The sequence below is a fragment of the Hydra vulgaris genome, chromosome 08, assembly GCF_038396675.1.
Source record: "Hydra vulgaris chromosome 08, alternate assembly HydraT2T_AEP".
Lineage (NCBI taxonomy): Eukaryota > Metazoa > Cnidaria > Hydrozoa > Anthoathecata > Hydridae > Hydra > Hydra vulgaris.
In genome coordinates this window covers 11,346,275-11,362,500 of record NC_088927.1, presented here as the reverse complement: position 1 = coordinate 11,362,500, position 16,226 = coordinate 11,346,275, and the positions used below count along the sequence as shown (strand labels likewise).

The following is a 16,226-nucleotide window of genomic DNA, read 5'->3' as shown; positions in this document are numbered from 1 at the left end:
TCCGAGCAAAGTTTTGAGATAAACCTAAACAACAAAGAGACTTCACATTTTAAATAGGTTTTAACGTTTTAACAAAAGATTTGAGAAAAATTAAATTATAAGAAAGATTGATTTCAAAGTCACAACTTCAAAGTTTATACTTAAACAGATAGATTTATTATATATTTTATTTATTAAATAATTTCCTCCAGGTAAATATATTTTTATTATATACTTATATATAATATAAACAAACTACTTTATATATTTTATATTTTAATGTCAAAACTGAATAAATTTATTTTTTGTATATATTAAACTTTGTCAAAACTTTATATTTTTATTTCGAGAAGATACACTTGTTTTTATTTCAAATAAATTCTAAACAATTGAAATTATTTCTATCTATATATGATATTAACATCGATTGATCCGAATTGGTTATCACTGAGCTGTTAATTCAGTAATTGGCTGTATCAATAATTCAGTTAATTTTTTTTTTGAGTTCAAACTGCTTTTAAATATTATGATTATAGCTAAGGCAATAAAAACTGTTGGTTGTATAGTTAAATAAAAAGTATATATATTAACTAATTCATGTTTTACCAAAATGGAAGTTACTATAACCAACTTGTAAGAAAAGACTGAGTGAAGTAAAATCCAGATATCCAAAACACCTTAGGGATGCCATTATTAATCCAATCATTGAAGAAGTTTAACCTTTTTAATTGAAAACATATACTGTTATAAGTAATAATTATAAATGAAAGTTAAATACAAACAGCAAAAATGAAAAAAAAAACAACCTTTCAAGAAGATCTGCAATATAGCTCCCAAGAGGTTTAAGGGAAGGATAAGACTTGGTTACCCACGCTGTTGGTATTTTACCTACAAGCATGCTGTTAAACATATCCTCTAACACCGAAGATATAACAACTTGACCCTAAATAAAAAAGCAAGTTTATAAATATAATCAAATTAAAAAAAAAATTAATAAAAGAGAACACATAAAAATAAACTTTTTTAAATTTTAGTTCTTTGAAAATTAAGTTCAACAAAAATATATAAGTATTATTTTTTTAAATAGTAATTTTAAGTAGTGTTTCGCAAACGGTGAAAAATCAAAGAATAAACTTCCAATCTGAATGGTGAAATTTTTTTTTGAGTAATGCAGAAAAAAAAAGGTTACCATTAAACACTGCTATCATAAGCATATTCAGTAGGTACCAGAAATTTTTAACATTTTAAAATTAAAATCAATTGCTTCAAGTGACATACCTTAATTAGACCATAAAACTATGTGCAAAATAGGAAAGTTGCAGTTAAAACAAGTGTATATTTTCTCGCATATGTTCATATATACTGAAAACATAAATATTTTTTTTAGTTGTTATAACCTTTTAGACATGTTAAGGTCCTGTAAAAGACTTTTACATAAAAACCATAGAATTAGATAAACTTACTTAAATCAAATATTTTTAAAAAAACATGGTTTTAAATGTTGCAAATTTTTTTTTTTTTTTTTTTCAACATCTTCACTTTCAACAAGGCTGCAAGCAACCACTATAAAAGTTGGGAGTTACAGGAAGATAAAAGATGAAGTTTATAGAGCAAGATAAAGATTAACAGACAACTCGAATGCTCCCTCAAAGCAATCAGAGAGTTTTGGCTTCTTATTAAGACAAGAATAAATGGTGATATCATCAGCGAAAAAAGCCACCTTAGATGTGAGAATATCCGGAAGATCGTTAATGTAAATTAAAAAAAAGAGTATAGGGCCAAGGATAGAACCTTGAGGAACCCCTGAAGTGAGAGAATATGAAGAAGAGTGCTCTCCATCAAAGACAACTTTTATACTACGATTGGAATGAAAGGATTCAATAATGTTAAAGATGTTACCATATACATTGTAATAAGAAAGCCTATGGAGAAGACCAGCATTCCAAACTTTATCAAAAGCTTTAGAAATGTCAAGAGCGATAGCCTTAACCTTTATCTAAAGCACAATAAAACCTATCGAGTATTACTGTTAGCAAATCAGCTGTAGAACAAGAAGATCAAAATCCATATTGGTGATCAGAAAGTAAGTTCCAGATGAGAGATTAAGCGTTCCAGATGAGAGATTAAGTGTTCCAGATGAGAGATTAAGTGTTTGTTAATTAAAGATTCAAAAATCTTGCTTATGATAGAAAGAAGATTAATGGGACGGTATTTTTTTTTTTTTTTTTTTTTTTTGTATTTCACCTCCCCAAGGCCGAGAAGGCCACTACAGATGAGGAGGCTACTTGTGGTTATAAGTCTCTCTCAACTCTATAACTCCGAAACACGAACCTTGACGAACAAGGCTGTTGCGCGGAGAAACAAGTTGAGCGCGGTACTACCAGGGATGTGGCGGGAATTGAACTCGGAACCTCTTGCTTATGAAGCAAAATTAAGAGTTTTAAAAAGTCGCGCTTTAAAAAGAAAACTTTTAAATCAATATCAAAGACCAAGCTCATCTTTTAAAAACGTTCAACAAAGAGGAAAAGCATTGAAAAAAGTTTTAAAAGCACTACCAACTTCAAAAGAGAAACAATCTGAAATTCTTTCTATTCTTTCAAATAGCTCTGCTTGTAAAGATAATTCGGGTCTACCTCCAGCATGTTCAAAGCTGTATGGTCTTTCTGAAAGCGATGTTTTAGCAGTTGTAAACTTTTATAATGAAGACGAAGTTTCCCAAATATCACCAAACAAAAAAGATGTCACTCGAATTCAATTATCTGACGGAAAAGCAAACAATATTCAGATACGTCATTTATATTATACGCTAAAAGAAGCTTTTGAGTTATTGAAGGAAAAGCATCTGCCCATAAAAGTTGAACTCAGCAAATTTTGCGACCTTCGTCCACGCAATGTAAAATCAGTTTGGGGGATAGGCGCGTGGAAGTTTCCCGAGACCCCGTGTGTGTACAAATAATTTTTTTTCATGAAGTCTCATTTATTCATCACTTATTAAATCTTATTGCTTCCGAAAAATTTTAGTGACAAAAAATATTTTTAACAAATATGCTGCTTTTTTTCTTGCTATTTTTCTTTTGTAATATTAAAATTCGAATTTTTTCAATCGACGTTTTAACTTTTCATTTGTTAATTTTCTTTTAAAACGTTAACAGTTGTAAAGATTGCATGACTTGTCTATCATTAATGCTGCATTTTAAAATTTTTGTTTTAGACACTGCTGATGTTTTTTGGAAGCGTATATTTTTAATTTTAATTTTAGTTTACATTTCGTAAATAACATATGAAGAGTAAACGGGAAAAAACTGCAGAGTCACATTTAAAAAGTTTTGAGAAAGTATATATTAATCATTTTTAAAAGTCTTTGTATAAAGTTAGAAAAAATAACTTTTTAATAAAAGCTTCAAATATTTTTTTAAAAATGTAAACTTCAGATAAACTAATCAAGAAATAATTTTTTCCCTTGTACTCTTCATATACGTGTTAAAGTAAAACTTTTGATAAATATTACAATTGCGTTAAATACGAAATATTATTATTCAAATATTAATATTATTAAAAAAATGTTATTATTCGTAAACTTTAATTTGCATTATTTATTTATAAATTCTGTATAAAGAGCTACGTTTTAATTTCTGAAATACAGAATTTGATTTCTCGCCTGAAATCTGGATACGAAAAACCGAAAAGAGCAACAAAAAAGAAATGAAGAAAGTTCTAGAGGTATGAGTACACTAGAAAATTTGCGGTTTAAAGTTTCTTCAAAAACACAGAACGATGACCATTGCGATAATGGAAACATTGACTGTGCCAACATCGGTATTACCGACTGTGCCAACATCGGTATTGGGGTGGTAAAAGTAAATGTAACACCAAAAGACGTAGAAGATGCCATTCTAAGAGGTCCAGAACCACACCCAACAACATTTCCTGTAGATAAGCACGGTTGTCAATTCCCTACCTATTTATTAGGCTTTCGTTTAAAAAATAAAAAAATAGTTTCTCGTGATTGTTTAGTTTGATGCAAATCTAAAAATGCTTTGTTTTGTTTTCCTTGTCGGTTATTTTATAAATTTCACGAGCAAAGATCAATATTTGCTACAGAAAATGGTTGGCAGGCTAATAGAGGGTACAAAAAGTTATATGACAGAATACCTGACCATGAAAAATCTAGCAATCATTAATCTTGTTATATCCAGTGGCGAAATTTAGAAAAAAGTATTAATGAACATACCACAATTGATTGCTTTATAGTAAAACAAATACAAAATGAGACACAGAAATGGAAAGATTTATTAAAACGATTATTAAATGAAATTTTGTTTCTTGCTGAGCGTGGATTGGCCTTTAGAGGTGTTACTCATTTGATTGGAGATTCGAACAATAGAAATTTTCTAGGATTATTAGAACTTTAAAGTCATTACGATCCGCTTTTAGAAGAACATTTGAAAAACGTAAAGCAGACACAAATCGAAAAGCAGAGATTGCAAGTACATTACTTATCGCCAGACATTCAAAATGAATTCATATCATGCTGTGCAGATTACTTGAGAACTTGTATTTTAAAGGAAAGAGAAACTATGAAATATTATTCACTAATTGTAGACGCAACACCCGATTCTGCGCATAAAGAACAAACTACATTTGTTTTACGGTACGTTACTATAAGTCTAACAAATTCGAAACTATGGAAAAATTTCTTGCATTTGTTGACTGCAATAAGAAGACTGGAGAAGTTATTGCTAATTTAATTCTGGAAACGCTACAAAGGTATAATATTCCTGTAAGTGACTGTCGCGCACAAGGGTAAGATAACGGATCTAACATGAGTGAATCATATAAAGGTGCACAAGCTCGCATTTTGCAAATTAATCCATTGGCACTTTTTTCTCCTTGTGCATGTCATAGTTCAAATTTGTGTGGTGTTCAATCAGCAGAATCTTGTATTCATGTTGTAAGATTTTTCAACACTAAACAAAAATTATACAATATATATAGTAGTAGCCCACAAAGATGGGAAATATTAAAAAATAATACTGGATGTTCTTTGCACGCTATGTCAAATACACGGTGCTCTGCAAAAATAGAAAGTGTTAAGCCATTTGCTGAAAAAATTAATAAAATTAAAATAGTAATAAACGCTGTTTTGGAATTAAACTTAACGTCAGAATTTCGATCAGACCTTATCAGAATAAAATAATATATGGAATCTTCCGAATGCTTAGTACTAGCAAAAATATGGCAAAAGTTCTTGCAGCTATAAACTACAGAAGTACTGTTTTACAAGCTCGCAATGCAACAATTGATGTAGAAATAACCAATTTGTCAAGTTTTCTTGTTGAATTAAATACGATAAGAGATAGTTGGGATACTATTTTAAATGAATGTAGATTGTTGGGCACATCTTTACAGATAAACAGAGTATTTTCGGGGAAAAAAAATACTAAAAGAAAAAAAAGAACACAAGAGTTAAAAAGGACACCGGCAGAAGAATTTAAAATTAATGTTTTCATAGATATCATTATTGGAAATATGACAAGAAGATTTAATGCAGCAAAAGAAATAGATTCTTTATTCAATGTATTATGGTTGTTCCGTAACTTAAATGATCAAGAAATACAAAAAAGGTGTGAAAAGTTGCAAAAAATGTGTGAAAATGATATTGATGATCATCTTAGAGATGAAATACTACATTTAAAATCAATTTATGATGCCAATATACAAAATATTATTCTTCAGCCCATTGAATTGTTAAATGAAATTAAAAAAAAAAAACTGGATGTGCTGTTTCCAAACATTATAATTGCAATAAAGCTATTTTGCACAATTCCAGTGACAGTTGCTCAAGCAGAAAGATCTTTTAGCATGTTGAAAAGAATAAAAAACATATTAAGATCAACAATGACACAAAATCGTTTAAATGACTTAGGACTTTTATCTATTGAAGCCAAAATGGCTATGAAAATTAATTTTGAAGAAATTATTAATTTGTTTGCGAGTCGAAAGACTCGCAAAACGCTATTATGAAACAGTGTTTAACATTATTTTTTGTACACTTTTTCCTAACTTTAACTTTTGAAAGATTCGAATAGTTTTGAGTTTTAAACGATTTAATTAATTTTCATTTTTAATTTTCAATGACCAGAGCACGCTTCTGACGGTTCTTAGGTATATGATTGATCATATTGAGGGCCCGTTAAGAAAACTTCCCCAGGACCCAATTCTCTCGGGGGCTATATATATATATATATATATATATATATATATATATATATATATATATATATATATATATATATATATATATATATATATTAAAATTCAATAAATACGGCTGCGTATAAACTTTTTTGAAAAAATATATATAAACATTGTTTTTTATTTCAATATAAATTATCTAAATTAAAATTATATAAATTAAAAATTATCATGCGCTACTGATGTATCAAAAAACCTAATAAAAATTGAAAATAGTCTGTAAAAAATTCATTAACCAATGTTACCTCAAATCATCATCTTGCCCCGTATGCGGGGCAAGATGACGATTTTAAGTTAAGTTAATTCCATGATACCATTACTGTCTTGAATATCACGGTATAATAAATTCTAATTTATAAAATAAGTAATATAATTAGTGTTGTAATTTTTAAAAAAAATTAAGTTATATATTTATATAGGGCTATGCAAAAAACCTGCTAATCAGTTCATAGTAAATTTCAAAACAACAAAATAAAGCAAATGCCAAACAAAATATTTTAATGCGCAATAAAACAATGTAATAATTGCTAAGCTACACAAGAGTAACATACAGTAAAAGTAAATTTGCGTTCAACATATTGCCCACAAGTTAAATGACACCAGTGTTCACAGGATTTACACATATCTCAGTCATCATCAAGCAATGGATCATTAGGTTCACCATAGATAATTTCACAATACCAACATGAAATTTCTTCAGTTTGGTCAACTATTTTTGAAATTTTATTTTTGGATTTTCTTTTCGCTCTTTTTTTGGCTTTGTCATTTTTTCATAAAAAACAGCTGTATCATAAGTTACAGCTGTTTTTTTAAGCTTTCTCTAACAGCTTTTTTTTTTTTTTGCTCTATCAATTTTTCTTGTTTCTTGAGTGCAGCTAATTGAACTGCAGCTTTAAAAAGGGAACTTGTTGCCACTTCTGCTCGCTTGAATTTTCGTTTACGGCTAGCACTATTTGTAACCCTACAAGCAATTGGATAAGGTCGAATGTTCGCAGGTAATAAAGTTTTTGGCACATCGTTTAACTCTATTTGGGTTCACCTTTGATGTTGACTGTTGCTGGCGATCTTCAACTACTGGAACAAAATATTACAGAAAAAATTATATAACAAAATTATATAAAATTATTTAGGTTAATTTTATGTTATTTCATATTCTATTATTTAGCATAACTGTCCAACATTATAGATAAGCTGAAGTTATTAGCTTTTTTAAATTATAAATTGTCAGGTAAAGATTTGTAGGTAAAAAAAACAAAGACAAACATTTTTTAACTCTTAGTTTTAAGAAACAAATAAAAAACTGAACTGTCTAAATAATATACATACTTATTAATATAATATAATATAATATAAAATAATTTACATACTTATTTCTGATTGATTATTTGATATAATCTGATTTTTTGGTATTGGGCTATCACTGGTCAATGATGGTGCAAAGTCAGTTAAAAAAAAGATCTGCAGATTGAAGGGCCAGATTCCAGTTTCTTTAAATCCTCTTCTTGCAATGCCAGTTGTTGCTGATCGGTCATATGCATGCCTTACAAGTGCAGGAAGCTGTGCTTCAGTGGTTGGTCTCCCTGGGTGCTTTACCATCCAGTTATCACAAGCTTGACTGTAGTAAGTTTTGAATGTTGAAAAGAAGGTAACATCCAGAGGTTGCATCATATGGGTGGCATGTAGTGGCAATGTTAGCATTACAATTGAACGTTTTCTGCAGTATTCAGTGGCTGAAAAACTTATGTGTGAGTTATGGTTATCCACAATTAACAAAACAGGATCAGCAGTAGTTAGTTTTGTGTGATAACTGAAGTGCTTTAAATAATCTACAAAAATTTCCTGTGTCATCCAACCAGAGTTATGGGCAAAGCCAACTGAATCAAGTAGAGAATTGTCCAGAAAATCATGCTGCATGCTTTTTTGTGGAAAAATAAAAGCTGGAGGTATGTAAGTTTCAACAGCATTCATGCCACAACTATGGTTACCTATGGTTTAAAAATATTGCAACCTGTGGGGAGTTAAAACCTTGAATTCTACCCAAAGACGTCATTTCAGGAGTTCGTAATGAAACATTGTTGTGGCGTTTCAAAAATCCACTTAACCAGTCAAGACCAGCAATTTTTAATCCCCTGTTAAAATTATGTTGAACATTATTAAGTTCTGAAAATTAAAATGCAAATTTTTTGAGCTGCAATTTGGTCATACCAAAAAATCTTTTGCTTAACTCAATTAAATATTCTGCAAGTAATTTTTCCATTTCCATTAAAAATATAGGACGAAACTTTCCATTGCTGATTGGAAATTGATCAGAAGATTTTTTAAGGTAAAGCCTCAGTGTTGCTTCTAGAACTTCAAAATTTACAGCAGCTTGGTTCTTGCTGCAAGCATTGGAATTGCAAGCTTCAATAGCTTGAGTCATGTTCTGCATTGTCCAATTTCCATTGGCATCTCTACTTGTAGTTCTGATATAGTTGCGAACCATTTCAATAACTACAAATAACACAATAGTATACAATGAGACTGTCAATATAAACAAATAACATGAAAATATATGTACCATATTAGAAATATACTTTAAATATATATATATATATATATATATATATATATATATATATATATATATATATATATATATATATATATATATATATGTATTTGTATATATATATGTATGTGTACATATACATACATATATATTTATATATATATATATATATATATATATATATATATATATAGTATGTATATGTAGATACATGTATATATATATGTATATACATATATATACATATATATATATATATATATATATATATATATATATATATATATATATATATATATATATGTAGATACATGTATATATATATGTATATACATATATATATAAATATATATTTATATATATATATATATTTATATATATATATATATTTATATATATATATGTATGCATGTATGTATGTATATGTGTATGTATATAAGTATGTATGTATGTATGTATGTATGTATGTATGTATGTATGTATGTATATGTGTATGTATATAAGTATGTATGTATGTATGTATGTATGTATGTATAAAACAGATTAGATATAACCATAAAGTATAATTATTAACCCTAATCATATTCGCTATGCTTATTTTACAAACAGATATATGCATAACTAAATTTGACATATGCATAAATAATAATATTCACAGCATAATTAAGTTTAATTAACTTTAAAGTAACTTTAATTATTATTCTAAGTTATTTTATTATAATTGTGCTTATTGTTATAAGTTAAACACAACTAGCCAAAAGATTTAAGTTAAACAAAACAAGAGGCATTGTTCATACAGTTTATATTAAAACATGTACTTAGTCAAAACGACGAACGAGTCATCTTACCCCATTCATCTTGTCCCTAGACTACACAATCTTCATAAGTGATTCAGAAATATACATAAATAAGTTATTATAGCTTAATATTACTCGCATGGCTTCCTAATTGAATAAGCTAAACGAAAAATTCTCGCTTACCTTTAGCTGGTAAAGTAATGATGAAAAAAATCAAATGCAAATGGATACTTTTTTTTTCTTAATATCGGAAAAACCTTATTTAATATTTATCTTTCATCCTGAAAATAATATTTATAAAGAAAACATAAATAAATCTAGTAGATATAATCTACATCGCTCTCAGCTACAGTCAGCTTTCATATTTAATTGAATTTTGAAGATAATGGTAGTTCATCTTCTTGCCCCATTCGTCATCTTACTCCATGCTCCCCTAAACATTTTTTTTTTTCAAAAAAGTTTGTTCGCAGCCGTATATATTGAATTTTAATATATATATATATATATATATATATATATATATATATATATATATATATATATATATATATATATATATATATCTATATATATCTATATACATATATATATATCTATATATATATATCTATATATATATATATATATATATATATATATATATATATATATATATATATATATATATATATTATATATATATATATATATATATATATATATATATATATATATATATATATATATATATATATATATATATATATATGTATATATATATATATAAACCACTATTACATTATATTAATTATAATAAAAAAATTTTAAAAAATGGTTTAAGAAACAAATTATTTTAGTTATGTAGCTGACACAATAGTGCAACACCTCTATTAAACCAATGATTTTCATTTTTATCACTTCGTAATTTCATATATATAACAAAATTTGTAAAGTGTCCTGTAGTTGACAAAGTTCCGCGTATTGCACTTGTATTACAGAGAGGGCAATAGTAGAAGGAATAAGACTTGATCTTTCTTTTTTTTCTTGTATGCAACCACATCTAACAAGTCATTAAGAAGTAAAGAACAAATCGGTCGACGAGTTCAAATTATTGAAATACTGAGTTTTATTAATTTAATGATGGTTTAAAGCAAAAAAAAAAATTGTACATATTTGTCAGTTTCAGGAAATCAGGTTTTCTAAGTTTGACATCCTCAATTAAATAACTAATCGTAAAATATTTTAGTAGATCAGTAAAATTGTAATTTTTGTTTATTTTTAATATCATTAATTAGTTATTTCTAATAATATTTATTGTCAAATGTCAAGAAGTAACATTTTTACATAATTCTTTTGTGATTTGAACAGTCGTAATCATATCTAATTTTTAAATTGAACGAACAAATAAAACTGAATGCAATTTTAAGAAACTTTATAAATTTGTGATATATTAAAAACTGCATTATATGCTACCAACTCGCTACTTGTGTTAATTGTGAATTGTGTTAAACTTTTACAATATGACAGTATTTGCAAATCACACAATAACATTTTGTGAGGTCATATATATTTCAAAAAATAGAATATTCTCTTAAATGTTATACGTAAAATTTGTAAACAAATTTAAAATTACTGTAAATGTGTGCTCTATAAACCAGTTAATGAAATTTTGAACAATTTTTATAGGATGTTTAACACAATATCTATATCTACACATTTTGAACAATGCTGCTCGAAATGTTCAGTTTTTGATCCTTAAAAAAGAAATTTTTGGAAGAAAATTGAAGCATTCACGTTCTCCTTAACTGATCGTAAAAACAAGAAATACAAAATTAAACGGATGACTGCATAAATTACGGAGTTGTTACAACAACCTGACACACTGTATCAACACACACAGTCACAAAATAAACGTTTTTAAAAATAAATGATTATTTTTTAATTAAAATTTTATTGTTTATAAAGTATTTATCGTTAAACAAATATGAATTTGTTTAAACCGATTTATATTACAAACTTTAATCGTTTTGGACATCTATTTTTTCCGTTTTAAATTCATCAACTCATAAACTTCGCTAACTTGTAATCTTATATTATTAAATATAGATGGCACACTAAAGTATACAACCACAACTTACTCAGATTAATGTGATGGTATGAAATCAAAATCAAAAACTTAAGAAAGTGTTTTTAAATTTCCCAACTTTCCCCAACTTCATTATTTTATCCAACTGTCTGCAATCCATCACTTTGTATCGAGTTTGTATAAACGAGACAAACATCCCATTGTAAACAAAACGTTAATAAAAATAAATGCTTATTTTTATTTTCAAACAAATGTCACATTTTTTTAGATTTTTCCAGTTATATATTTCCAGTTTTCCCTACATAACTAAATAACTAACATAAATAATTATATTTAATTATAATTAAAAATTACAACTAGCCTTTATTATTTTAATTTGTCTAAGTGAACATATCTTAAATGGAGAAACAACAAAGAAGTTTGGATTAAAATTCTTTGCAAACTTAAAAAATTTTCTTGTATCATGTTTATATTTAATATTGAATGATTCTAGTTTTTTGTGAGATATCTAGAAAACATTCCTCCAATCTCCTGATGTTTCTGCTAGAAACTTTTGATTAGCAGCGACTATGTATCCAGCACATAAATTTCAAATCAATTAGATACGCTTTACATTTTAGGCTTTTGATAATTTAAAAATCGTTTAGCATAGAGCATACATTATCAGACCATTTGTTGACAACAGTTTCATCATAGCAATAAAAATATACCTTTTGAGTTAAAAGTAACCGTGTACATTTATTCGGAATTACAGGTTTTTTTTAAAAATCTAAGCAGATTATTGCTGAGTTAAAAGTGCGCTGAGTTTGAAGACATGCAGCTCTTTTCCTCTAATAAATTGTATCAGCGTTTCTCTGATGGAGGTGGAGTAATGCTTCTTAAGCTCTTTTTTGTGCACTGCTGGGCAGGGTCGTTTTTTTCCAAAATTTGTACACAGCACATGCTTCCGAATGGCCACTCGAACAACTTTTTAATTCCAAAAAATCTGTTTAATTCTTTTTGATAAATGCTTTCAATCTCGAATTCCCCTACATCAAACATTATTCCTTTGTGAAGTAAATAACCAGCAAGATTGACAATAGGCAGCGTCTAGTATTTTGGACTAACACAACCAAAAACGATTAACTGGCCCATTTTTAGAACAATTTTGTAGTACGATTTTGAAAATCAAGTATTATTCTGGTTGATGTCTGTTGGAAAAGGTCCTGCAGGCTGTAAAGGCCCCATATCAAGAATTTGACGTTTTTCGTTATCATTTAATATTTTGTTCGTGAAGTTTCCCAAGTCATAAAAAGATTTGTTATACACATTTTCGAAAAATGTAGAGGTCTGTGGTTCCTCCAAACCCTCCGCTCTTATGTGTGTCATGGAAACATCATCCACGTTCATATGATCGGTGGCGGAGGTATCTCCAACTGCAATAACTGTCGAATCTTCTTCAGTAGGCTTCTCAACCAACACTGTAGTTACCACATTATTTGAGTCACTATCAATAGAATTATTTTGGTCAGATGTACTTGTAGAAGGCTGACTAAAAAACTTGTCAATTTTGGGCAATTTTTGTTTACTATCTTCTCTTTCTTGGCGTTGTTTGCGTTTAAATGCACCACTGGGTTACTTCTTTTCATCCATTATTTTAGTTTTCTAATTTATTTAAACAATACAATATTAGATAATCTAATATTGTTTTGTTTATACAATATACAATATAATGATATAATATAATTAGTGCTGGGCAACGATTCAAATTTTTAATCGCGACTAATCGCACGATTTGGTGGTTTGCTAGCATCAAGAGTGTGTGCTGCTTATAAGTGATGCTTTAAACTTAAAGCACTACGATGATAAGAAAACTCAGCTTTGGAGTGGTTACAGATAGCTTTATTTCTATCAACTCCACCGTTTGGAAATAGTTTAAAATAAAAATGCCCAAATATGAGTTCTGTACCATTTTCCATTTTTTCTGTTCACACAAGATATTTTCTGTTTCAAATTAATCTACATTAAAAAAACAAAGTTTCACTTAAATCAAACAAACATATAAAAAAATTTATGTCTTCGCACGGTTTTTTGACAAAAGTTGCAAACTTTTCGCTTTCAACAGTAGAAGAAATATACAACTATAATAACTTTTCCGATTATGTTAAGTATAATTATGCACATATTTATTTAGAAAGCTTATTTTGTCCATAGTTTTTATTTTTTTTATTTATATAAATGAAATTTTTATAAATAAACTTGACATAAATATATGAAATAACATAACTTTTGACAATTTAATAATCACATAAACTAAAATAATTTTTAATATTTTAAATATTTGTTTTAGAATTGACGCACTGCAGCTCTCAAAAGCTCACAACAAATGCTTTCATTGGTTAAAACGCGTGATGAGGCCCATCGCAAGCAGCCAGTAACTTACTCATTAACATCCCACCCCCTGCTGTGATCCAGCCTGGATCACCCAGGGTTTTGTGCGTGTATTCAAAAGCAATGAGCAACGCACTTTCAAAATAATAATAACAACAAATTAAAAGTGCGTTAGTGCGCGACAAAATAATTGTCGGCTTTAACTTATTAATGCATTAACGCGGTAATAACGCGTTAACTTGCCCAGCATTAAATATAATATAATACTTAAACAAATACCTACTACTACCTACCTACTCAAGCACAATCTAATTTCGATTTTGCTCAATTAGGTAGGTACTCACTGTTCATTGACGACGTTAAAAGTAAAATAAAAGGAAAAAGAAACTCACTGATACGCTACAAGTGTCGATGGGGAATGACGCACATATTACTATCCGTCAAATTGACAACACTGCCAATCTACATAAAGAATTTAGAGGAATTCCCTAGACATAACTTTTGAATTTCTCTTAACTGAGTTGTCATGAATAAAGTAGGGTTGAGAGTTGCAGCCTATCATATTTATTTTGAAAATGGGAGAAATTTCCAAAAGTTCAGTTCGATCGTGATTTCTGGTAAGGATTCGAGGGCCCCGGGGCACAGCCCTACGTTGCTATGTTGCCATATATATATATATATATATATATATATATATATATATATATATATATATATATATATATATATACATATATATATATATATACATATATATATATATATATTTATATATATTCATTATATGAATAACTATGGAGTTAAGATTGTTTCGTTATTAATATTCTGCTTTGTCTATATTAAAAATAAGGGAAAAAACATTTAAATCCTGCTCATCATTGTTTTTAAATTGTTGAAATAAGATATCATTTTTATTCTGTCATCATCTGTTGTAATTTTAAAACACTTTAGATTAACGCAGTTTATCGTTCCCGTCGATTTTTCAACCTTAGATCTTGAAAAAATTCTCTCTCTTTCCTCCTTTAACTATTTTTTTTTAATATTTTCTGTGAACTTAATGTTGTTTACATCATCCAACACATTTTTTTTAAGAATAAAAGTTATGTGACTTATCCTTTTACTATCATTGGTTAAGTTATAAATAGCTTTGACCACTGTGTTTTTTACCCAATAAACATTGGACAACTGTGGTTGTTTCAAAGTTGCCCTTTTTTGTAATGACCACATTATTCAAATTATTCAAATAGCTCAGTAATAAAGTAATCGTAATAATATCTAAAACTTAAAATTTTCAAAAAGTGGACATCTGTGGTTTTACTTGTGTGGTCTCCTTATAATATAACTACAAATTAATGCAGCGATGTGGACTAGAACTAAAGAAATAGCTTTTTATACCATTATATTGCAAACGATATATACCATCATATTGCAAACTAGATATCTATTGTATGCAAATATATTTATTGTACAAGCATGCATAGCATAGTAACTAGCAATAGTTACCAATTCCGTTTAAAAATATATATATATACAAATATAAATATAAAAAGTATAAAAATACAAAATAAAAAATAAAATGTAAAATAAATTACTGTAAATTTAAATAAAAAAATTAGCTTACACGCATGAAATTTTTTTTATGTACACATGAATGTAAAATTATTTTTTGCAAAAAATATTTTAGCAAAAGAAAGGAATAGAGGAGGAGAAAAAGCGTGACCTTTAATAAAACAAGAATATCCTTGGGTCAAAGATCACACTACGCAAAAACAATTGTTTTATCTTTATTTAAAAAAAAATCAAAGCACAAAAAACGACTTAAATAAATACTTTAAATGCATGTAAATGCTAAACTATAAAAAACTACGCTTCATAGCAAAAAAATTTAACACTATCTTCACATTTTTTGTTACTAAAAATCTGGTAACAAAAAGCACTTGCAAACTAAACATTTTCAAATAAATCTTATAATATATAAAATATAAATAAAAGATAAAGTTGGCATTTCATCGTACAAAACATTGGAAAACGATTCTCCTATTTTGTGCTTTTCATGATCTCATCGTGCAGCTTCTAATTAATAACCCTGTAAAACATTTATAAAATATATTTCTACAAATTTTAGAACGTAAAAAATATTTAATAAATACATATATCAAATCTAGAATATATTAAAAAAATTTGAGTAAATTTGTTTTAATGAGGTCACAGC

General features: G+C 27.7%; 1 protein-coding gene and 1 long non-coding RNA gene across 2 annotated transcripts in view; one reads left to right on the top strand and one right to left on the bottom strand.

Moving 5' to 3' along the window:
- LOC136084172 (uncharacterized) overlaps positions 1–15 on the bottom strand; it is a 10,401-nt gene extending 10,386 nt beyond the window's left edge. Inside the window, exon 1 of the long non-coding RNA XR_010640373.1 lies at positions 1–15. This exon is cut by the window's left edge and continues 98 nt beyond it. This is a non-coding gene — a long non-coding RNA (uncharacterized LOC136084172).
- Positions 16–5,214: 5,199 nt separating this feature from the next.
- On the top strand, positions 5,215–6,003 carry LOC136083014 (uncharacterized). The gene has a single exon (XM_065802425.1). The coding sequence runs from the start codon at positions 5,215–5,217 to the stop codon at positions 6,001–6,003; it is 789 nt and encodes a 262-aa protein (XP_065658497.1).
- Positions 6,004–16,226: the final 10,223 nt, after the last annotated feature.